Raw genomic sequence first — 26,022 nt, 5'->3', positions numbered from 1 at the left:
GGGGAGGTGGGGGGATGGACAAAATGGGGGAAGGGGAGAGGGAAGTTCAGGGTTCCAGTTATAGAATGAATAAATCACAAGGCTCAAAGGTACAGCATAGGGAATCTAGTCAGTGGTATCCTAATAGCCTCATACATTGACAGATGGGAGCTACGCTTATGGCGATCACGGTGAAACATCCAGAGTTGTTGCATCACATATTACATTGTGTGTCACGTAGACCTCCGTTTTAGTAAACGTATCAAAGTTTAGGTTTCTATGTTATGAGTGGTAGTACTAACTAGAGATTGACAGACTCAAAGTTCCCAAGGCCAACTTTGTTCCCACACTGGTCTTGCCTTATTTAGGTCCATAATAACTAGCAAGACACTCCAAGCCTTCAGGGGCATTCAGCTACCCAAGGAGGGAGATTGTGATCAAAATGGTCCTGGTAGTTGTGCCTCTATTTCTCTATACGCTGCCTGAATATTTTCTTCCCTATGAGCTCCCACTCCTACATCACTCTTCGGCACGGTTCTGTGGCATTCCCCAACCTTTCAATCTTTAGCCTATGAAGCCATACACTCCTACAACAAGGATGGGCTCCAATGACCGAGGGTAGGAACCATGTCCTGCTCCTGGAGAACAAGCGAATTGGGAGTCTCACTCATCCACACAGTCACCTCAACATAGGCATGTTATCACCGATCCAGATGAAGCTCCCTTACTGATTTGACAAGTCAGACCTACCCCTGCCCAGCCCTACAAGTACATGGGAAGGGCATCACAGATTGAGGAAAAGAGGTGGAGTGAGGAGACAGCTTGCCTTGGGCCATACATCTCTGATGTTCGGAATCTCCACCCCCACCCCCAATTCCTTGAGAGGATCTAAGCTATCCTCCCTCAGTTGGGGTGGAAGTAGGGGATATCATATTTCTATCTGCTATAAACAGACTCTGCCCAGAAGCTCAAATGATTTTTAATCTCTCTCATCAGAAAATCTGAGGTATGCTCGCACCTTCAATGAAACCAACACACACAAAAGCAGAAACCTGGTCACGACCCTCTTGAACTCTCTATTTGAATATGTCTTTCTAAACAACTCCCCTAATCCTGGGTCCTTCATTCCTGTCATTCACCTTTATCTCACTTGGCATAACCCCCCCATATTCTGACATCTTTTCTCAAACTCGTATTCCTAACCAACTCAGTGTTGTTCTCCTTGAAACCTGGTCTCCTCTGCTAATTCGATTCTTACCCTCCTTCATTGTATTCATTAGGCCCACTCCCCAGGCTTCTATTATTAAAACAGTTGCCTGCAAGATCAAGACAAAAAAAGAAGGAAGAAAGGAAAGAAAGAAAGAAAGAAAGAAAGAAAGAAAGAAAGAAAGAAAGAAAACCAGAATTTAAGTCGCATTTCTGTCACTTATCATATCCCAATAGGTCACTTCAATCTCTTTTGAGTTTCAAATTCTCCAGGGAAACAACCATTGGGCAAGGAGGTTAAACATAGGTTGACACACCAGAGGGTGTTTTGAAGAATTAATCTCTGAGGTTCCCTAAATCTGGAGACTCTAAGTGCTTTTGATTTGGCCTCTGGAAAAATGGAGAGTCTTTAGTTGGAAGAAGTGGGGAAATTATTGGAAAAAAAAAGAAGAAGAAATACCAAGGAAAAAAGAGAAGAAAGTCAAAAGGCAAAAACACAGTACAAAAAGTCATTGGAAAAAAAAAAAAAAACAACTCCAAAAAACCAAAAAGCTTCCTAGAACTAGACAAGGATACTAGCCCAAAGGGAAACCAGCCTGGGAACTTAGGCAACAGAGAATCATAATGCAATATCCTCGAAATAGAGAGTGAGTTTAATTAATGTAACATGGTCTACAACTAGATATCCTTCCCTTACAGAAAACTCATTTGTCTCAAGAAGAGGGGATATCACTGCATCTAAGGAGTTGCCTGACGACATCTTGCTTTTTATGTAAAAGCCTTGACACCATGGCCATAGCTGACATCCACCCTAAAATCTCGGATGGTAAAAACAAGGGACTAGTTACCACTGCACTAATGACTTTTGTTGGCACTAGTGGTCAAATATATGAGGCCAAATGCTTGGACTAACCTGGGTTCTTAAGCAAACCCTAAATTAGTGTTCCGACATCATTACCTTTGACATTCTGAGTTGATCTGCCCTAGGATCTGTATCTTCATCTCGGTGCTGCTGAGGAACCAGGGCATGGATGTGGAAGCTTCACGGGCTGATGGGCAAAGCCCCTCAGCAACCCGTGAACTATGGAATCATGGTCGAGTCATCAACCTCCATGAACCACAGTTGACAAAGTAATAAAACGTAGGCTACAATAGCACAGCTACTTGGCAAAGCTATGCAATGACTATATAACGGAACAGATGTTACCCATAGGATATAGTGTCTGGTCCAGTGTAGAACACGCAACAACTGCTTTTGTTCTCTGCGTTCCCTTAGGAGACACATAATTTTCAGTTCATTCATTCCCTTTCCTTTCCTTTCATTATCCGTTTCATTTCATTTCATTCCTTTATACTTTGAGAGTGAGTGCCCACAGAAATCGGGAAAGATATCCCAAGGAGGCTGTCAGCGCAAAACCCGACGTGGGGCTTGAACTCGCAAACCTCAGTTGAAATCAAGAGTTACACCCTTAACCGACTGAGCCACCCGGGTGCCCCAGCAAATGTCATTTTTACAAATCCATAAAAATCCTACCTGGTTATAGAGTCTTCCTCAGCATTCTTATCTGCTCCTAAAGAAGAAAGCAAAATACATGTTAAATCAACAATCGAAAAATAGAGGAAAATTACAAGTGTACGGCTTATGATTTGTCAAAAATATTGCTTTCGGACCACACCTGGAAACCACACTACACTGAATGGTAATTATACCATTCGTAGGCTTAAAGCACTAAGAAATCTTACTTTCTCCTCTATGTTGACCAAAAGCAAGAATGGGTTTTATCAAAATTTGACACCTACAGGTGAACTTATGTTTACAATGGCCATCGCTGACTGACTCTGTGACACTAGTGGAAAATGGTGTCGTTAGGAGAATGATTATCACAAGCTGACAATGTCAAACTGAAACTAGCATGATTTTTCTGGACTTCCACTGCTATAGAAGTTAAAGGAGAGTTTTGTTTTTTTGTTTTTTTTGTTTGTTTGTTTTTTGCTGTAACACAGCAGAACTTCCCCAGCCGTTTAGTAGAGACTGTTCAGTTTTAGGATGAAACAACACCTCACAAATGTGCTCCATAGCTATTGTACTTTGAATCATGGCCAAACCATAGCAAACAGACTCTCCCTGGCCTTATTTCCAATGACAAGGTAAGTAGGAAGGATGTGGCATTCCAATTTGATAAAGTTCTAACTTCTCGAGACTGTCTCCTTCCATTGCTAGAGATCTAGACCCAATGAACATCACAGAGGATGATCCCAATGTCAGTGCTATGTAGCGGCTCATGATGTCATTTTTCTCAACCCTCCCCATTAGGTGACACACATCTAGAAAAATCATGCTTTTTTTCATGGAAGGCATATGTCATCAGATCCTCTACTGATGAGCAACAAAACAAAACAAAGTGCAAAGAATATCTTGAATGCCTACATTCAATTAGTGGGGAATTTTAATGTTCTAAACATTCAACGATATCCACTGTATGGTTGTTACTATATGACACTCTTTAAAGAGCAAGACTATGGAGGTAAGGGTTGGGGTGAATGTAGGGAAAAAGGGGCACACCCCCGAGGACTATTTTTTTAAATTTTTTTAACGTTTATTTATTTTAGAGACAGAACATGAATGGGGGGAGGGTCAGAGAGAGAGGGAGACACATAATCGGAAGCAGGCTCCAGGTTCCGATCTGTCATTCCAGAGCCTGACACGGGGCTCGAACTCGGGAACCACGAGATCATGACTTGAGCCAAAGTCGGACACTTAACCAACTGAGCCACCCAGGCGCCCAAGCACAGAGGACTTTTAAGGCAGTGAAACTCTTTCACACGATACCACAAAGGTGGATTCACATCATTACACATTTGTTAAAACTCTTAGAATGTATAACACCAAGGCTGAACACTAATGCAAATTAGAGACTTTGCCTGAAAATTATGAGTTAGTGTCCATATAAAATGCACCACTCTTGTCAGGGTGCCTCGGTGGCCCAATTGTTTCAGCGTCCATGTCTGGATCTGAGATCAGGTCATGATCTCACAGTTCATGGGATCAAGTCCTGCATCAGGCTCTGTGCTGACAGCACAGGATTCTTTCTCCCTTCTCCCTCTGCCCCTTGGCTGCTCACACGCATGCATGCTCTCTCACTCAAAACTAAACAAAGGAACTGAAAAATAATTCCTACTAAAAATGGACCACTGTCGTGCAAGATGTTAACAACAGGGGAGGCTAGGCATGTACGGGTGCATGGTATGGTATATGGAGACTCTCTGTACTTTCTATTATATTTTTCTGTTTACTTAAAACTGCTGAAAAAATAAGGCTCATTAAATGTAAAAAACAATCAAACAAAGTACAACAACCAAACATGGTATCCATTGAAGCTACTCTTAGCATATATTAACCATGATACAGTCACCTTGAACTGTATACATAGAGATCAAAGTAACATAATAGGGGTACTGTCTCCCATATGGAAGTATATGAAAATACATAAAGCAAAATACAAAAATACAAGTTATTTGTATATTTAGGCAAGAAAACAATTGATGAATATGACCAAATATAACTATAAACAGGGATTCAGCACTATATGAATCAAACCTGGGTTTTCCATATAATTGAGATTTTATTCTAATTTTAAATCAAAAATCATTATGCTGATCGTATCTAAGAATCATAATGAAAGCTTAATCACATAAAAAAAGATTATAATGACCTCATATTGCCCTAGTCTTTTTTGTACAAATACCTACTACATATGGATAATGAAACTGAAACCAGTACCATGTTAACCATCATTTTACTTGCTATTAAAATAAAAATTTAAGACACCACCAAAAATGAATTGAGCGCTGTAATCTCTATGCAGAAAAGGTTTCATCCAGCAGGCCGAAGATGGCTACCCTCAGAATATCCTACTTGAATGACTGGCCCTTGGTTGTTCCCTGGGATCTTGGATTTAAGGAAGGTTTCCACCATTCCCTAGCTCGGTAATAGAAGCTCACTGTGCCTAAGTGTTTGTAAAATCAGTGTGATTAACGCCGTACACTTGATTTCTTTTTGGAAACCTGGAATTTTGGGACATGCTAAGGAGAAGATGCCTATGTGATTAGCATTTGATGAAAACCTCGGGCACTGAGTATCCATAAGCCTCGTACTGGCAGACTACATTTCACTTGTGCTGTCCTAATTTGATGCTGGAGGAGTTAAGCACATCCTGATAACTCCATAAAGATAGGATTCCTGGAAGCCTGTGCTTGGTCTACTCTGGACTTCACCCCATGCACCTTTTGTCTGTGCTGATTGGCCTTTCTAGCCTGTCCCCATAACAAACCATAGGCAACAACTATATGCTGAGTTCTGTGAGATCTTCCAGTGAATAATCAAATCTGGGTGTCGTTGGGGTGCCTCTATCACAACTGCATTATATGAAATTTTATTATTTGGGTTGATGTCATACACGTGGTTACAGTCAGAAAGTTATGTCACAGAATACCTTTCCTGGAATCTCTTTTTCTTGGTATTTGCCCGGAAAATTCCTACATTCCTATATATCCATTTGAAGAAAGGTTTAAAAGGAATAGATGAAATCATGATGTCACAAAGTGTGAAACAAGCAACAATCCTATTTTACTCGGAAAAAAAAAAGAGAGAGAATCCTGGTGGTTGCCACTATGTTCTACCATACACAAGTTCCTCTCAAATATGAAAAATCAGTTAATTTTTCCAACTAACTAGGACTTAGTTCATTTTTCTGGCAGATAGGAATGAAAAGAAGTAACAGGGATTGTTCTAGAAAAAACAGAACTATCAGACCCAGTATAAAAACATACTACTGATTATAGTTTTTTGTTTCTTTCCTTTCCTTAATTCTTAGAAAATTAAAAATATACTTCACCTATTAAAGGCAGTCATTGCCAAAATAATCAAAAAGTCATAATTACTGTGTCCTCATTCCTGCTGCTCTCCTCTGTTCATCTGATAAAGTCCTACACATTTTTCATGTCCAATTTACATGCTGGCACACAACCTGGAAACTTCTGAATCTTCTGAGAGTTCTCTCTCACCCCCTAACTTTTCATATTCAGGAATCACAGATTCGTATTAACTATACAGTTTCGGTCTCTGCTTTATCTTTTCCCTGCCATTGCCCTAGTCAAACATGAATTTTTAACTGATAATTTTCGCAGGGAAAAAAAAAGCCACAAAATATTATTGTTATTTCTTAAATGAATAAAAAAAATAAGCAAAACAAATGAGAAAGACACAAGGCCCTGAAAAAAAAATTAATGGAATAAATTGAACCCCCTGACGTTTTCAAACTACACAGCTGAAAGTTTCACAATGGACTAATACCAGGCTAAGAAAACAAGAGCTTCCTTTGCCTCCCAGTCTCTTTATGTGGTTTCCTATAACCTATCCTTCATATGAGGGTTCAGCAAGCTACGGCCACTGGTCAAATCCAACCTGCCATCTGGTTCTGTAAATAATATTTTATTGGGGCATAGCCCCATGTCTTCACTTACATATTGCTGTGGCTGCTTTCACAAGGGCAGAGCTGAGAAACCACATCACCTAAATTATTCACTGGCTCTTTAGGAAAAAGGCTTGGTGATCTGTATTTTATGCCATAACCAGAGTGTCCTAACTCAAATCTAATCTTACTGGTCTTCTGCTTCAAATTCTCCAAAATCCCTGCATCAAATACTGCTGGTTCCCTCCCTAAGAGCCATTCCATATTCTTCATTCTTGCTAGAGAATCATAACTTTATTTGGATATTTATTGTCTCCATACACAGGGAAGGTGGCCTCACCCTGGCTTCAAAAAGAGAAAGGATTATTCTAAGCTAATCACAGTACCTGATTTACCAGGGACCAGTTTAGGAATGAGTATGTGACATAACCTAGTCTTTAAAATGTTAGAGGAAGTCTACTGCAAGCCTCTTCCTAGTGAAAAGAAACACCTAAAGAAAAGCAGTCCTTCCCACCCACTGGATGTTGCCATGTGAGAATATGATACCTGGAGCTGTTGCTAATTAGCCACCCCGGAAAGGAGAAATAAAAATACAAGCAACTCCAAAACTGGACAAGAGATGACTGGGATCCTGATGACATCACTGAACCATCAAAACATTTCTGGTTCCTACTGTTTTAGTCACTGTTAGAAGTCACCTATTATTTGCCGCTAAAAGCATTCTACAGAAGAAATTTCCCAAGGCCTATCGGGTAAGATCTACTCCTTTCTATAGCACTAACAAACTTCCATAAGCTTGTCTTACCTAGGTATTCACCTCATTTCCAACCATTCCCATAGCACACGTTTTCTACCAGCAAAACCCAACTGCTCCTAAATCCTGCTAAGTTCACTCGTACACCTTCGCCTCTGCACTGCTGTGTACTCCGCCAAACACGTAATCGTGATAGTTTACAAACATTGTCAAACATACAAATGTTGGTCCTTCTGCCTCTCTACCTGGCAAACTGAACTCTTCACTCTGCATGCTTACCATAGATTCTACCCAGTTCTTGAAAACTCGGATTCCTCACCGGGAACTTACGGTAACTGGAACAAATGCCAATACAAAATAACAATGATAATTATAAGCACTATGAGACTCTGGCACCCAGTAAGCACTAAATAGAGTAAATAATACAAATGGCAGTGGTAACAACAAAGTCCTGGGGTGCAGAGACTGGTTTTTGAATGTTTGTATTCTACAACAACAGGATAACACTTAGTAGCTAACAGGCACTTAAGAGTTACTTGTGAAGTGAACAAATGGACATGAATAAAAATGATTCCTTTGAAAATTATTTTTAAAAACCACAGAAACTTTTCTGTTTCAAAAACCGCAGGGACAGCTCTATTCTGTTATGAGCACCTTAATGATCCAAACACTGTCTGCTCGATCTCTGTCTTTCCTGTAACTTCCAAAACTAACCTACAGAAGTCCTTTGGTAACAGTCTACCAAGTTAAAGCTTTCTTCCTACTTTTCAGATTGTACAGTGCACTGGGTCCCACAACTAGGGAGCAACAGTAGCATTTTGTGTGTGTGTGTGTGTGATTGTGAAACATCTTTGTGCTGTTATTATAATTTCTGGAGCCCAAGTTGCCCTATTTGAATACTTGTGAAGATAAAATTTTGACTAATGGCAACAGAGTATCTTATTCTAACAAAATTACAGTGTCATGACAATTCTCCAACAAACAGAAGAAAACATTGTTCTAATGAAGTCAACATATCTCATTCTGGATTTGTTGTTGTTGTTGTTGTTTTTAAATGTTTATTTTTTTTGAGAGATACAGAGCATGCATGTACAGGGGAGGGGCAGAGAGAGAAGGAAAAGGGAAAATGCCACACAGGCTCTGAGCTGTCAGCAAAGAGCCCGACAGAGAAGTCTGACACAGGACTCCAACTCACCAACTGTGAGATGATGATGACCTGAGCTGAAATCAAGAGTTGGACACTTAACTGACGCAGCCACCCAAGCGCCCCTCTCATTCTGTCTTGATTTATGAGGAGTGAAGTTGATAATGATGAGACCTTGTTGAGACAATATGTGAAATAACCTATGCCTCTCAACAAGGCAGTGCTTTTCTTCGGTACTCCTGGAAGCTATCTATAAAAAAACAATCTCCTTGGGAGTGCTGCACACTAGCTAAGATTTTCAGTTCTTATTATTCGCCATTTGTTTATGGTACCAGGAAAGTACTGTAGAATTCCCAGTTTTAGGGCTGTTTTCATTTTTTAATGAGACAAATCGCTAGGTAACAATATTTTCTAAATATAATCCATTTGTAAACATTTTATAAAAGATCCATTTTTATAACAAGTGCAATTTGTTATAATATGTTTATGGAGGAAACATAAAACATGCTAACTTAAAAATCTTTTTTTCCTCTGGGCACCTGCATGGCTCAGTTGGTGAAGCATCTGACCTTGGCTCAGGTCGTGATCTCGCAGCTCACGAGTTCGAGCCCCACATTGGGCTCTCTGCTGTCAGCGGTGGAGCCTGCTTTGGATCCTCTGTCTACCTTCCTCTGTCCCTCTCCTGCTCGCTCTCTCTCTCTCTCTGTCTCTCTCTCAAAATTAAATAAACAGTTAACAAAGCATTTTCGTATTTATTACACAAAGATGTCACATGGTATTTTAGGGGTCATGACTAAAATAATGAATTTCTTTTCAGATAATACTGCCTCTTATTTTCAATTACCTACAGTTAACTTCTTAAATAATTCTGAACATTAGACTATAAAGAAAGAAATTAAGAAAGAAAAAATATACATGCAATTTACACATTGGTGTTCTTTTCTTCATTGTTCTTTCATTATCAAAACACCCTTACTCTGACTTTACTTATGTTAGGACGACCAAGAGCAATTCACTATGTAAAGTCTTACCAGGATTGCTGTTTTGCAAAGAATTTTTAAGCATGATTTCTTCTTTATGTCGACAAATTATTTCGTAACTGCAATGTATAAAAAAGGGTGATAAATAATATTACTATTTTAACGCTGATATGAAAAACATTTACCAAATACATCAAATTCTTAGAGTATTTCAAATAATAACAGAGCAAATATGAAAACTTGAATTACCCCATATACTTCAAGTTTGTACGTTCTAGAAGCTTTTCATTAAGTCTGTACTTAAAGAAGAAAAAAACAGGAAGATGAACCAGTCATGAATTGAGGGCATTGTAGCTTAGTAAATTAGAACTAGCTTGCCAGGGGCACCTGGGTAGTTAAGCGTCCAACTTTAGCTCAGGTCATGATCTCACGGTTTATGGCTTTGAGCTCCACGTCGGGCTCTGTGCTGATAGCACAGAGCCTGGAGCCTGCTTCGGATTCTGTGTCTCCCTCTCTCTCTGCAACCACCCCCCACCCCAGCTCGTACTCCGTCTCTCTCTATCAAAAGTAAATACACATCAAATAGAAATGAGAATAATTAGAATTCGCTTGCCAGAATGGAAAGTGTTTGGAACTCAGAAGTTCTAGCTCTATAACCTATAGCTATTTGTTCTTGGAGAAGCCACTTCTCTTTGGCTCAAAATCTCCCTATATAAAAGAAGGGAAATTACTGCCTTATTTTACAAGGTTGATAAGAGGATTTAATGAGATATTATACCCAAAAGATGGCCTCTCAGGCCGCCTCTTAGGTGATGCTCATTACTCTGGGAAGGGCAAGATGAGACCTTCCCTGACTTCAGAAAAGATGCTCCACAGGATTTAAAGCAGTGGTCCAGGGGCACCTGGGTGGCTCAGTCCATTGGGCATCCAACTCTTGATCTCAGCTTGGGTCTTGATCTCAGGCTCGTGAGTTCAAGCCCCATGATGGAATCCATGCTGGGCATGGAGCCTACTTAAAAAAAGGCAGGGGTACAGATATGCTAACAAAGGGGAAAGAGAAGTCCGATCTCTTCCTGCAGCATCATTTGAACCTGTCTGACAGCTTAGAATGGTCCCAACTAACATCTTCTGGCAAAAAAAAAAAAAAAAAAAAAAGACCAACAAGATCCTCAAAGGGTAACTCATAAGGAAAGTCTAGGCTAAGATATGGGTTCCACATAAGGTCTTTGAGTGCGGAGGGACAGGGGTGTATGGCAAAAGCCAGGAGGCCCAGCTGCCCAAACAGGGTGCTGGTGCTTTGGGATAGCTGCTGAGCATATGTGCATGTGCAGTGAACAAAGAAACTTTGTAGCTTTGAAATCTAAGTGTGGAACACCATGAAGACTGTAAACTCTGGATCAGCAAGGGAATCCTGGGAGTAAAGGTCAATCACGACCTGACTGCAGCACCAGCTTCAACAGCAATGCCGCAACAACAGAATCAAAGGAAACTGTAGAATGATCAGGATGTCCTTTTTTCCCCCTCCAAATGACTTGTGAAAGAGGACTCTTTGGTCTTAGGGTGCTCCTTAGGTTCTTGGAAAATTCAAGGGACAGAGTACAGGAGATAGCCCTCAAAGGAAAGTAGAGGGTCTTCTACAAAACTGAACATTTCAAGACCCAAGTTACTAGTTAGAAAACACAGATGTAACATTATTTGTGTCCCATGCAGAGGGGTTATACTTGAAATGAAATGGATAAGGTTAGGCTCCTGGAGGATAAAGGTCTCAAAAGTCCTGAGATAAAGAATCCTGCACACATTCCTACTTCCAACTAGCCTAGTCCTTTGCTTGATTTCTGGCTAATGTTGTGGACTAACCGACTGCCATTCCAAAACTGCCTGACCAAACTACGAAATCCCATCTGTTACATACGAAGTTAACAGTTAAATTATTTTAAACCTCAGTTTAGTAATAACTAGCATTTTAGTACAAACACTTACAGATTAAAACCCCTAATATAAGCATATTCATCTGCAGCCCATCCATATACATCTTGAGGAAAGGGGTCAATACCTTGCTGAAGAACAAGCCTGACTACATTTGTTGAGTCATAATTTACAGCAAGCATGAAGGCTGTTCTAAAATAACAGAGATGACTTCATTCTTAGGAATTTAGAGTTATTTCAACAGCTAATTTGATATACTTTATCAGGTTAATATCTTGCCTATCTGTTCAGAATCGACCATTTACATGTTTCAGTGTTCATCTATGTAAATGATCTCCAAGACTAAAATGAAGGGACAAAAAGGAAGCTTCTTGTCCCACCTGGGTAATGTATTATAGAGTTGTTAATTTAAAGTCGTTTGATAAACAAAAAACTATGCTAGGTCACTTATCTGAATAGATAAAGATTTAAAAAAAATAATTCCCCACGTTTTCCTTAATCTGATACAGTGCACTTCAAAGCCATCTAGAGGTCGAGTAAGTATAAAAACTATCTGCAGGCTTGAAATGATAATATTTTAATGCAAATGCTAACAAAACAGGCATAATTATAGTTAACGATGCTGATAAGCATATGGTAGGCACTAAATTAAATGCTATATATATAAAATATGATTTACGCACAACCACCCTTGAAGGATATATTATTATCCTCCTTTTCATATCAGGAAACATATTTAGTGATGATACATAACACTCCCAAGGTCACAACACCTAGCCAGTAGGAAAGCTATGAATCAACCTAGTCTTGTGTGAATCTAAAGCACAGCTCTTCCTTCTTTATCACCCACCTATAACTTATCCTCATTAAAGGAAAAATCTATACGGTTAAAGTTATTTTTCATCTTTCTACTCCTACCAATTGAAAATAAAATCAAAAATACATATACTGTACATGAAAAAGGATAAAACCTGATGAGACTTGGTAATAGTAATCATCATTTAGAGATCACCTAACGACATCAGTATTACTCAAAAAAAAAAGCAATTTAAAGAAAAGTGTCATCCAAAAGACACAACAACTCCTATTTATGTTTAATATGCATCTTTTTTTAACATTTATTTGCTTTTGAGAGACAGAGCTCAAACAAGGAGAGGGAGAGAGAGCGGGATACACAGAATCCAAAGCAACTCCAGGCTCTGAGCTGTCAGCACAGAGCCCGGCGTGGGGCTCGAACCCACGAACCATGACATCATGTCCACAGCCAAAGTCATAGACTTAACCAACTGAGACACCCAGGCACCCCAATAAACATCTTTGAAGGAAAAATGTATATGAAGTAGAAATTCTTTTTTTTTTTAAGTTTATTTACGATTTATTTTGAGAAAGAGAGAGAGTGCACACCAGACTGTGGGCAAGGGGCAGAGACACCGAGAGAGAGAGAGAGAGAGAGAGAGAGAGAGAGAGAGAGAGAGAGAGAGAGAGAGAGATATTGAGAATCCGAAGCAGGCTCTGCACTGTCAGCACAGAGCCTGATGTGGGGTTTAACCCATGAACCATGAGATGATCACCTGAGCCAAAGTTGGATGCTTAACCAACTGAGCCACCCAGGTCCCTCTATGAAGTAGAAGTTTAAAAAATACCATAAAAGGGTTAAGAAGGCCAATATTGTGCCATTAAGTAAATTAAGAGCTGAGAGTCCACCCTTTATAAAACTAAAATGAAATCCCTTTAGTTAACACAAAATCATGTGGCAGAAAACAAACAAACAAACAAACAAACAAACAAACAAACAAACAAAAAACATTGCAGGAGCAACTGGGTGACTCAGTTGTTTAAGCATCAGACTCTTGACCTCAGCTCAGGTCTTGATCTCAGAGTCATGAGTTCAGGCCCAGCATTGGACTCTACGCCGAACATGGAACCTACTTAAAAATAAACACTGCAAATGACATGAGTCAACATCATCAAGGAATATGAATTCTGCTATACCCTGTTCTTCATGTTGCCCAGTCAGAATAATTGCTTTCTACCTAACTGGTGATGTGTTGACATTTTTCACTATATAATTATAAATTAATCTTCTTCTTCTGAAGTTAATCTTCCTGACTTGAATAATTATTACCGCTGTAGAACCATACTAAGGTTGAAAAGAAAACTACTGCACCTTTTTAATTTATCCTCTGCATGTATATTTGCTGCCTTTTCTACCAGAACTTCCACTATTTGCTGTTTGTTTTCATTTACGGCAACTAGAAGTGGTGTGATGTTATCCTGTAAAAGAGCAAAAACAATTTAGAATTTACAAAATTACACCTTTCCATACGGAATTTTAAAACATACAAAAGATCCTCTAAACTGAAACATATAATACAAAAAGTAAATAAAAAATGGCCTCTTCCTTCCCACCACTGTGCTTTCACCTGCTGCTGCTTCTCTTTAAAATAGCCCTCCTCCACTGGGGCACCTGGGTGGCTCAGTTGGTTAAGTGACCAACTGCAGCTCAGGTCATGAGCTCAGGGTTTGTGAGTTCGATCCCTGCATTGTGCTCTATGCTGGCAGCGCACAGCCTGGAGCCTGTTCCAGATTCTGTCTCTCTCTCTCTCTCTCTCTCTCTCTCAAAAAGAAATACACATTAGGGGCGCCTGGGTGGCGCAGTCGGTTAAGCGTCCGACTTCAGCCAGGTCACGATCTCGCGGTCCGTGAGTTCGAGCCCCGCGTCAGGCTCTGGGCTGATGGCTCGGAGCCTGGAGCCTGTTTCCGATTCTGTGTCTCCCTCTCTCTCTGCCCCTCCCCGTTCATGCTCTGTCTCTCTGTGTCCCAAAAATAAATAAAAAATGTTGAAAAAAAAAAGAAATACACATTAAAAATTGTTTTTAATAAAATAGCTCTTCTCCACCTTCTTCAACAGATCATATGAAGTCATTCTCTTAAACTCACTTCAAACACTCACTGGTTCCAAGACTGTTGCTTCTATCACAGTACTTATCATGGTATACTGTATTGTTCCCTATCTAAACCAAGAGCTTCTTGAGAGCAGGGGCTATTTCTTATCTCTGTATCTCCAAACTCCAAAACACAGCAGTATATGATTTAAGTACTTTTACTGAATTAATAACCTAAATGATCATCTCTGGAGTAGTGTTTCTTAAATTATCTTCCAAAGAATACCTACTTTGCCAGAAGGTAAGTACTATGTCCCAATGGAAATATTTCATGATCATCTATGTTTGAGAAATATTATAAAACTGCATTATATGTCTGGCATTACAGAAATCCATGTAAATCTGCTCAGTCCCCATTTGACAATCCTTTTTGTGGCAAACATTCACATTTGAGGAATCAGAGTTTCAGGGATATAGTTTGGAGAGATTTCCGATAAAGGTGAAGCTTTTCCCCAAGTTATACAAACTTGCTTGTCTTCTGTCAGTGGTATCAGGATCCACTGACATCCGAGATGTCAACATAAGGCATCACTGCTCCAAATGGGTCACTAAGGAGATGGGCTCAGAACTCCAAGAGTTAAGCCTCAAATGAACTTTGATTACTTAATATTAAATAGCCCATGGTCTTTCTCCTATTATAAAATGCTAAATTTTTATCTTAACTGTTAGGAAGCTCCATATGAAATTTTATTGTCAATTATAATAATCCTGGGACCCTAATATGTATCTACTTCTAAAAAAATTGTTTGTATTCTAGTTGTATTCCAGTTTCCACTGGAATAGCTACTTACTTTATATTTTAGGCAAAATATAAATTAGAAATAAAAATGTAATGGCTTATCAATAAAAATTCAAACACTGATTTATACAGATCATTTTTAGCATAATGAAAGTGACTACATTATTTGCATTTTTAGGGAACAATGCTGAGGAGAAAGAGAATATTGTCTGCAATAGGCATAACCTATTCAACTGTAACCATGATTAATCTAATACAGTTTGCAAATATTCCAATAGGAATATGATTATTCAAATTTTGTTTCTTTTAATGCTTATTTATTTTTGACAGAGAGAGACAGAGCATGAGCTGGCGAGGGGCAGAGAGAGAGGGAGACACAGAATCCGAAGCAGGCTACAGTCTCTGAGCTGTCAGCACAGAGCCCCACACGGGGCTCAAACTCGCAGACAGCGAGATCATGACCTGAGCCGAAGTCGGACGCTCAACCGACTGAGCCACCCAGGCGCCCCAGGAATACGATTATTTATAGTATACAGAAGGAAAAAGTGTCTTGTTTTCAAACTAACTTATGGGGCACCTGGGTGGCTCAGTCAGTTAAAAGGCCGACTTCGGTTCAGGTCATGATGTCATGGTTTGTGAGTTCAAGCCCTGCATTGGGCTCTATGCTGACAGCTCAGCCTGGAGCCTGCTTGGGATTCTGTGTCTCCCTTTCTCTCTGCCCCTCCCCCACTCATGCACGTGCTCTCTCTCTTTGAAAAATCAATAAACATTAAAAAAAATGAATAGAATACAAAAACAACTTAGAAAGTCTAACCTGGAAAATTCAATCCTATTCCGAAGACACTAACATAAAATACAAAATATATATTATAAATTAATATGGATTGCCTTGAAACCCTTGAAATCTTTATCAAAATAGACCATAAAACAGAGGCGACTGGGTAGCTCAGTCAGTTAAGCATCTGACTCCTGACTTTGGCTCAAGACATGGTCTCATGATTCATGAGTTCAAACCCAGTGCCTCCTAGGGATTGTCTCTCTCTTTCTCAAAATTAACTTTAAAAAAAATTACCAAGATTTCTTTGTGTCCAAAAGAGATCTGATTAGCACAGTCTAATATATATATATATATGTATAAATATATGTGTGTATGTTTTTGTGTATATCACAGAAATATATGATATATATATGTGTATATATATATATATATACATATATATAATAAAACAGTAATTGTAAACGCATTGCTTATGGAGGCAAAGTAGGTGACTTGAGTAAGTGAAGAACCTAAGTGGGGACAGTAGCAAACTGTAGACACACATACCTCATATAAAAAGGTCAGCCGCTGAAATGCATACCAAACAGTAGTATGGGCTCAAAGTACCAGGTATGATTCTATAAGAAGTGTCTGATCCAGATTTCTGCATGAGTGTCATAATTTTAAATGTTGACTCAATTTATGGAGGAAACGAAACACATCCAGGGGACAAATTTAGTCAATAGCCCACGGGTATTTTGGTTGTGCATAAAGCAAATATTTGTATGTAAATCTTTCCTGAAGTATCAGTATCACATTTTAGCAAAAACTTAGGCCCCGACATGTAATAAAAATTGCTATTAAGACTCATAAGAGGGTAGGGGAGCCTGGGTGGTTCAGTCGGTTGAGCGTCCGACTTCGGCTCAGGTCACGATCTCACAGTCCATGAGTTCGAGCCCCGCGTCAGGCTCTGGGATGATGGCTCAGAGCCTGGAGCCTGCTTCCAATTCTGTGTCTCCCTCTCTCTCTGCCCCTCCCCCATTCATGCTCTGTCCCTCTCTGTCTCAAAAATAAATAAATGTTAAAAAAATATTTTAAAAAACAAGAAAAAAAAAGACTCATAAGAGGGGAGCCTGGGTGGCTTAGTCACTTGAGCATCTGACACTTGACTTCAGCTCAGGTCATGATCCCAGAGTTGTGGGACTGAGTTCTGCATCAAGCTTGGCACTGAGCTTGGAGCCTGCTTGAGGTTCTCCCTCTCTCCCTCTGCCCTTCTCCCCCACTCACACTCTCTCTGTCTAAAAGAATCACAACAAAAAGACTCGTAACACCCACTTTAAGAATTTTTCCAACGCTTCTTAAAACCGCAATCTATCTGTGTTTAATTCTCCCAGACTGTTAATCAAATAGACAAATTAGTTCACAACTATGCCGAAACTAAATTATGAAAACAATTCCCAACTGCATTGTCACTAACTACATTTCCATGTTTAAAACTACCATTTGGATTATACCAGGGCGATATGAATTTAACAGACATCATAAGACAGTCGGTCACATAGCTTCAACTAATAAAGAAGATTGAAGATTTTATCCTATTGCAATCAGGAAAACACTGCTTGTAATAACCAAATGGCTATGAATATGAGAGAGAGAGAGAGAGAGAGAGCAAGCATGAGCGAGTGGGGGAGGGGCAGGGAGAGAGATTCTCATGTGTCTCTGCACCATCAGTGCAGAGCCCAATGTGGGGCTCAAACTCACAAACCATGAGATCACAACCTGAGTGGAAGTCGGTCACTTAATCAACCGAAAAACCTGTGTACCCCTGCATTCAATAGTTAGCTTTTTTAAATTTTTTTTAAATGTGCACTTTTTGTGGAAGAGAGAGAAAGAGCACGAGCAGGGGAGGGGCAAAAAGAGAGGGAGACTACAGAATATGAAGCAGGCTCCACGCTTTGTCTAAGCTGTCAGCACAGAGCCCAACACGGGGCTAGAACTTGTGAACTGTGAGATGATGCCTGAGCCTGAAGTCAGACACTTAACCGACTGAGCCACCCACACACCCCAGTAGTTCTTAACCAAGAGTTGTAGCACAGTCTCAAAAAAAATATTTCTAAATATCCATGTCTATGTATACATGTTACTAGATTTACTCAAACTCTTCAGGGGAGAGTTTAGGCTTGTTAAAAAAAAATTGAAACTTCCCCAGGGCACGGGGATTCACCACCACAATTCTAGCTGAGAGGTGGTGCAGCAGACAATCACATCAGTCTCATCTATGTGGCCAACTCCCTCTATCATTTAAATATTTAGCCAAAAAAATGACTTATCAAAACTGCATTTAATTTCCCTGAGCAGAGGTAGAACAGGGACTAAATGTAAAGTCCAAATGCAACTTGATTGCATTACTTTTAAACTTCTTACTTCCAATCAAGATATTCTAGATTTCAGAGCAGAGTTTAGACTCTTACCTAAGTGGCTGTTTCTGCCAGAATAGGATTATATGACAGTTAATTATTTGTTCTTTTTTCTCCTTGACCACTTAATCAACCACCTGTTCACTGCCAATCTGATTTCCTCTGAGTCCTCCTACACTTGGTCTCTAGGCAGGTTTGCAACTCACTCTTTCCCTAAGTAACAATTATTCCCCTCAAACATTGAAGACTCCTTGACTAAACGTATAAACTGAAGGGGAAAAAAAAACAATAAAACAAACAACCTCTTCTTGATATTTTCTCTCACTTGTCAAATTTCCAAATTGGCCCACTTAGTTCTGACTGCTCCCTCCTTTCCCCTTTTTTCTCTTAAGCCTTGGCCAATAAAAGATAAATCCCATTTTTATAAATCACTTTTTTATCAAATAGGAACTTGTCAACAGCAGCAATATTTTTTATTGTAAAATGCATTTCTTTTCTTTGAGTTTTAAGACAAAGCCTAGGGCAAATTTTGCTTTCCTGTGTTGTTTTTCACTAATAAAAAAAATTGGATGGGAAAAATATTTGAAAAAAAATAAGTTTTACCTTTAACAAATATATTGTTTTCATAAATATTTGCCATAAATACATAAAACAAAGCAGTATTCTCTGTTTCTTTAGAAGTATCCTTATTTAAAATGAAATCGTAGGGGTGCCTAGGTGGCTCAGTTGGTAGAGCATCCAACTTTGGCTCAGGTCTTAATCTCATGGCTCATGAGTTCATGCCCTGCATTGGGCTCTGTGCTGACAGCTGGGAGCCTGGAGCCTGCTTCAGATTCTGTGTCTCCCTCTCTCTCTCTGCCCCTCTCCCCCTCTTGTTCTGTCTCTGTCTCTCTCTCTCTCTCTCTCAAAAATAAATAAAAAATAATAGGAAGAAAGAAAGAAAGAAAGAAAGAAAGAAAGAAAGAAATCTTAGATAAATAAGTTACTGCCAAATATTTTCATTCAGGGAATCCTTGAACTTCCGAATACGTAAAATTGACCCTGCCCATGTCAACCAAGGGTGTTCCTCTAGGGGCTTCAGCAGTGAGAGGTAATGCATGTCAAAGAAAAGGAAGGTGGGCCAGCAAGTGTGGCCATCATCTACTCCCCATGTACAGCTACAACCCTGCTGAGGAGCTACACAAGGTTGAGCAGGAGCTACTCTCTGAAGTGGGACACCCCAACATGGTACATGGCTGGCCGAGTGGCTACCAACACAAGTAGATGCCTTTGCTGGATGTCCAGACATGACCTGACCCCAATGCCCTCATCTTCAGAGCACCGGGGCCTGCAGTGCCCAGCACCTACAACCTGTTGCTTTCTCCTCCCGCTTGCACACATCCAAGCTCTCCCTGCTGGGTCTGGGTCTCCATTCCTCCTCCCACCTATCCCCAGCAGCACCCCTTGCCTAAGCCTCTGCATAGCACCCAGCCTCCATCGTCGCCTCACTCCCCTCTAGACCTTTAGTCCTTTATGGGCTCTGAGACTACCATCCACTTGTAGGCACTAATGGAAACATTTTCTTTCTGGGGTGGAAGGGTGGCTGGGAGATACAACTTTGCCCTTTCTGTGGGCACTACTTTTTTCTAGCCCTCCCTGACTTGGCATTGGAGTTATTTCCATGATGAAAGGGCCTGATATATAGAATTCAGTGAGTGAGTATGTGTGTGCATGCGTGCATGCGTGTGTGTGTGTGTGTGAAATAAAACATTTTGTGGCTAAAATATTCACGTGTATATATAAATTTTCAAATAATGTATAAATTAGTTCTTTACCTTATTTCTTGCTTCAGTATTCGCATTGTATAGCAGCAGCTTCTCTATTATGGATATATTATCACCAAAGGCCGCATAGTGGAGAGCAGTGTTGCCACTCACATCCCTAATATTTGGATCGGCACCATTTTCCAATAGTATGTTTACACATTTCTCTTCCTGGCACTGTACGGCCTGTCAGTGATATGCCAAGAAACAGAGTGTAAATTCTGAGAATTTAAAGTAAGCATGCCACAGGTTTCACCAATTCGTTTTGTTTCAAGGCAATAATTTCATTTTCATTCTAAGTAATGACATCAAATCTATCTCAGGCAGACATAGCTGGTACTACATACCTTCATGAGAGCTGTCCTGTTTTCATGATCACAGAGGTTAAGATGACATTTCCTCTCTACTAGGAGGCTCACCACTTCTGGATGGCCATTGGCACAGGCCAAATGGAGAGCAGTCCTAAAAAAGTGAGAGGACTTTTTAGGAAATGATAGTGCACTCTCTCAAAACTTGCAGTTAATTCAGGAAATTGTAAACATTAAGTAGCATGTTATTCCTATGCCTCCAAAACAAAGATTCAGTTTTCCTCTGGAGAAAGTACAATATTTAGTAGTGATTACTCATCACACTAATAAAAGAGTGGCCTGTTTGAAGAGAAAGAGCATGACCTGGGGATTCAGCTCCACTTGGGTTTGAATCCTAGTTTAACTCTGTCACTCACTAGTTATTGCTTAGACTTATCCTCAATGTCCTCAACAAAAGGGGATAAAAATAGTAGTTGTCTCGTGTCATCTGGCTAGCTCAGTCTGAAAAGCATGTAACTCTTGATCTCAGGGTCGTGAGTTTGAAGCCCCACGTAGGTGCAGAGATTAGTAAAAAAAAAAAAAAAGATAATAAAATGAAATGAAATGAAATGAAATGAAATGAAATGAAATGAAATGAAATGAAATGAAATACTGAGTAGTTATCTCACAAGACCTCGTTGTGATGCTTAAATGAGGATCTATGCAAGTATTTAGAACATTTCCTAGCACAAATAACATCTCAATAGTTGTTGGATAATATAATTAAATAACATCTCAATAGTTGTTGGATAATATAATTTTTACCATTACTACTGCTTTACATAAACAACACTTCAATTAGGTACCTTGATACAATTACACCTACTTTGCAGATATGTTTTAAGGATTAGCAAGAATACTGCGTTTCAATGATTCTAAGATGCTCATTTTGTCACATTTTAATATCTCTGATATTGGAATGCAATTTCTAACTCAAAATGTCTTACAACTGTAAATGGCAGGACTTTAAAAAAATAATTGGCATATAAAATAGTGGGACACCATAGAATCTTGGTGCCTTCCATTATGTGAAATGATGGTATATACAATAGGTCTATTGCAGTTCTAGTCATATGATTGGCACTTAAATAAATTTTAGTTCTGAAAAGCATTATAGGAAAAGAGGACTAAATTAACAAAAGGAAAACATTTTTTAAGGACTCCTTACTTTGCTTCTCAAGAAAGTTTAAGCCACAGGAAACTCAGGATTCCAATGACTAGGAACAGCTCATTTTATTAAGTATTGAGGTCTACAGATTGTACGAAAATCAAGTATTTCCAGTGATCAATATTAGTACCTACTACTATCGTAAATTTCAGAAGGGCAGGTAAAGGTTATCTTTTACAATTTCCTATCTTCAGAAACTTTGACAGGAAAGAGGAAAACTTCCCATTGAGAGTAAATCCTAATACTTCAATGTAAAATTTCTCATCTTAGGGGTGCCTTGCCGGCTCAGTCAGTAGAGCATAGGACCTTGATCTCAGGGTTGTAAATTTGAGCCCCACGATGGGTATAGAGATTACTTAAAAATAAAATCTGGTGCAGAGCCTGCTTTAGATGCTCTGTCCCTCCTCTCCTTTTCCCCCTCCCCCTGCTCATGCTTTCACCCTCAACAATAAATAACACTTAAAACATAAAGTAAACAAGATAAAAGCTGGGGCACCTGGGTGGCTCAGTCTGTTAAGCGTGCAGCTCTTGATCGGGCTCAAGTCACGATCTCATGTTCACTGGCTCAAGCCCCATGCTGGGACTCTTGGAAAAGTGTATTGGAAAAGTTCCTGCTTTCAGCACGGGGCCTGCTTGGGATTCTCTCTCTGTCCTTCCATTGTCCCCATCCCCACCCCCACCCCATCCTTCTCAAAAAATAAATAAATAAACTTAAAAAAATAAAATCTTTAGAAAATAAATAAATAAAATTCCTCATCTTGCTCATACTGTGCAAAATGAAGTCTTTGTGAACAAAAGGATCTTGGGTAGAGTATGTCCGCTAAATAATATATGTGCAGGTTCTAGGTGATAAATAAATGGATGGAAAGAGTGGATAAATACATTTGGAGAGTTCAATATTTTTAAAGAAAAGGTATATAAAGGAAAGCATACTTCTGAAACAGTAAATAATCACTTATATCTGCTAAGTCTTATTTTTTTCATAAGCACACAACTAATATATTTTATTTTCATGATTAATATAAACCATTTACCTATTACTCGTAATAAAGCTACCTATAACAGAAAACATATGTATATGCTTAATATATGCATAATAAAATCTACAAGTGCAAATAAAAATACTCCCTTTACTTCTGAAGAGGCCAAAAGTTGTCCAAATATGCCAATCCTCAAAAATCATTTTAATTAACTCACTTTTCTTATTTTACATCCAAAAATATTTTTTAACACAAAGTGAGAAATTATTTTTATGTATATAAGATCAATATTCTTGCTCTTCTCCAGGATTACTTCAACGACAATAAACCCTTTCTGTTGATAATAAACTTTTAATAGGACCTTTATACACCTTTTCCTGTAGAAAGCACAGATTTTCTTTGAAGGCAAAGAAAAATGCATGTAAATACAAAGGCTCAGAAATAACAAATGTCATCCCATTTTGTGCATATTTGGGCTTAACATAAAACCGTAGTCTGCTTGTGTGTACCTATGATCACACTGATTTTTGTTCTCACTTAATGATCAACTAAAGCACAGCTCTGCATCTCTGTGTATATCTATTATCTATGCCACTTTCAATGATCACATATCCATCTTATGGATGTAATGACATTTACTTATAAAAGCCATTATACGAGTTCTTCTTAATACATTGCTATTTTAAATAGTGCTGAGAAAAGCAAAATGTATGTCATTTATCTCTAGTGATTTCCTAAAGATATTTTAGTAGAAATAAAATTGATGGGTAAAAGGAATACATATTTTTTAAATGTGGTACTTACACGAAATTGTCTATTGGAAAGTTGAAAACAACTTAAACTTTAGCGGCAGTATAAGCACCATCACTCTATTTTCACAAAGGTTGTAGATGGAAAACTGTATTTCAGTCGCTTTTTCACTTAAATTTCTTTTTTCCCAGGGACACTATATTTCCCTATGTCCACTGGTCCCTTGTAGATATGCAAAGAAATACTTTGCACGATTTCAAATTACAGGTTTTTGTTCATTTTGATTTCAAAGACTTCTCTGTAAAACGAAGATAGATTCTGTTGTCTGATACAAATATGTTGTAAATATTTGCAAGTGCATTGTCTTTTATTTTAATAATATTATTTTCTGATAGAGGCTTTTAGTTTTTTATGTTGCTAAATCAATCTCCAGAATTCTTGATATAAAAAAATATTTTTTAATATTTATGTATTTTTGGGAGACAGAGACACAGCGTGCAAGCAAGGGAGGGGCAGAGAGAGAGGGAGACACAGAATCTGAGCTGTCAGCACAGAGCCTGAAGCGGGGCTCGAACCCACAAAGCACGGGATCATGACTCCCAAAGTCAGACCACTTAACTGACTGAGCCACCCAGGGGCCCCATTTTTTTTTTTTTTTTGAGAGAGAGAGAGAGAGAGAGAGAGAGAGAGAGAGAGAGAGAGGCAACACAGAATCCCAAGCATGCTCCACATTGACAGCAGGGAGCCCGTCGAAGGACTTGAACACACGAACACCTGAGATTATGACCTGAGCCGAAATCAAGAGTCAGAGGCTTAACTGACTGAGCCACCCAGGCACCCCCCAAAAGTCTTGCTTTTCAAGTCATTCTTAGGATGGGTAAATAGGCATTTGTAGGATTTTTTTCTGTTACTTTTCTTATTTTGCCAATTAAAATTTTTAAATTGACATCCCATCTGGAACTTAATTTAGGGAGATAAAATTCTAACAAGTTTTCTCCAAATCGGCTGTTTCTCCACTACTTACGAATAGTTCACCTTTTCCTACTAATATGAAATGTCACCAGTATGAAATTCTAAAGTCTTATGTATATTTGAGCGTTGGTCATGTTCTACACTGCACCACTCCTTTATCTGTCTTTTCAGCTGTGTGTAAATGAATAATTTGAGGAAATTTCAGGTATATTTTGATATCTGGAAGGGCAAATCTACCTCCTATATAAAAACATAAGTTCTTAGGTTAATTCCAGTTTGTTAACATACAGTGTTCTATAAATTTCAGATGTACAAGATAGTGAGTCCAAAACTTTCCTTAATGACATCACAAGAAGAGCATGTGTAGCTCAAAATTCTTAAAACCAGGATGCTTTCATTTGCTTTACCTAACACTGACAAATACAGGAAGGGCACACATTTTGAGAAAAAGGAGTCCTCCTATTCAGAGCCATCTTCCACTTCAAAATGTCCTTCCAAGGTCCCTCAGGAAATAGCACACATACCAAGTGTACACAGACATAAACTGGATACTGGATTTTGTCCCAAGAATTTCTAGCCCAGAAGTTGATTACAGGAATTATTTCTCCCATTATGCACTTTTCTGTGACGTTATGGTATGAAAATGAGTCCATTACAAACAACATGTTGTCGACACTTAATTTCGTGTGTATTACTATTGAAATTTGGGTAAATCATGTCAAATTTGAGAGTCAAGTGGTCTATTCAGGAATTACGGGGTACGTGCCAGGGCAGCTGAAGACTGTTTTTGCCGCTCACGCTGTTGGCCTGGTGCTAGACCACATAGGGTTCCCACGACCGAGGGGCAGCGGGACCTCAGGAGGGAAGAGAACCCAGCTCCCCGAGGGAGGGCTCGGATGCACAGGTAGAGCTAGGCCAGGTGTGCTCTTCTCCCAGGTCCGTCCCGCCTCCTCCCTGCCAGCCTCCAAGCCCCTATTACCTGTTCATTTTGTCTCTATCATCCACGCCATTTTCCGCGAAGAACAGAATCTGCTGCACTTGCGCTGCGTTGCCCACACAGGCAGCCTTGTGGATCTTTCTGAGATCTCTGTCTTGGACATGGTAACCCAGCAGCAAGTTGTCAATTCCATTGTTCTTCTGCCCAACGCCCCTGCCCTGCCTCTGCAAGCCAGAAGCGGAGCCCAAGGGCGACATGCCCTTCTCCCTCCCGAACCCCCAATTCCTCTTCATTGTGAAGCCTGCGGGCTCCACAGAGACTTCACCCCGCCCTCCCTTTCCACTACCTCCCGAGCCCAACACTAGCGCCGGAGACAGGCCAAACCCGCCTGGCCACAACACCCCAGCAGTGAGGATCCGCCTTTTGGTAGCTGCCACTTCTCAGTAACCGGCAACAAGCAATACCGCCAGACACAAGCGCGCTTGCGCACTTCAGAAGAGGCATCCACTGCGCATGCGCACAGAGGCCTAACTGTCAACGGTAACCAAAGCTCCGATGCCCCCCACCCCCCCCCCAGGCCCAGCGCCGCGCAGCGAACAGAGAGGAGGGGGCTCCGGTGGGGGGTGGGGCGGGGTCCAAAGCCGCGGAACCCAGCGGGAGCCAGCACCTCTGCTCGCCACGCTCGGGTCTCGCCTCGGCACCCTTCTCGCCCCACGCGCGCCTCCCGAGGGGCCCCTTCCCCGCGCCG

At 39.9% G+C, this 26,022-nt stretch overlaps 1 protein-coding gene across 1 annotated transcript in view; it reads right to left on the bottom strand.

Annotated features, from left to right (window-relative positions):
- LOC131495868 (ankyrin repeat domain-containing protein 26-like) overlaps positions 1 to 25,770 on the bottom strand; it is a 253,686-nt gene extending 227,916 nt beyond the window's left edge. Inside the window, exons 1-5 of the mRNA XM_058701042.1 lie at positions 25,317 to 25,770; positions 20,468 to 20,582; positions 20,133 to 20,306; positions 13,628 to 13,734; positions 9,586 to 9,653 (exon numbers count right to left, since the gene is read on the bottom strand). Coding sequence (XP_058557025.1) covers positions 9,586 to 9,653; positions 13,628 to 13,734; positions 20,133 to 20,306; positions 20,468 to 20,582; positions 25,317 to 25,567 — 715 coding nt within the window. The 5' untranslated portion in view covers positions 25,568 to 25,770. The remainder of the gene's footprint in view (positions 1 to 9,585; positions 9,654 to 13,627; positions 13,735 to 20,132; positions 20,307 to 20,467; positions 20,583 to 25,316) is intronic.
- Positions 25,771 to 26,022: the final 252 nt, after the last annotated feature.

Source organism: Neofelis nebulosa, chromosome 15 (assembly GCF_028018385.1).
Source record: "Neofelis nebulosa isolate mNeoNeb1 chromosome 15, mNeoNeb1.pri, whole genome shotgun sequence".
In the NCBI taxonomy this organism is placed as follows: domain Eukaryota; kingdom Metazoa; phylum Chordata; class Mammalia; order Carnivora; family Felidae; genus Neofelis; species Neofelis nebulosa.
Note: the sequence above shows the minus strand (reverse complement) of the source record. Positions and strands in the feature narration are given on the sequence as shown.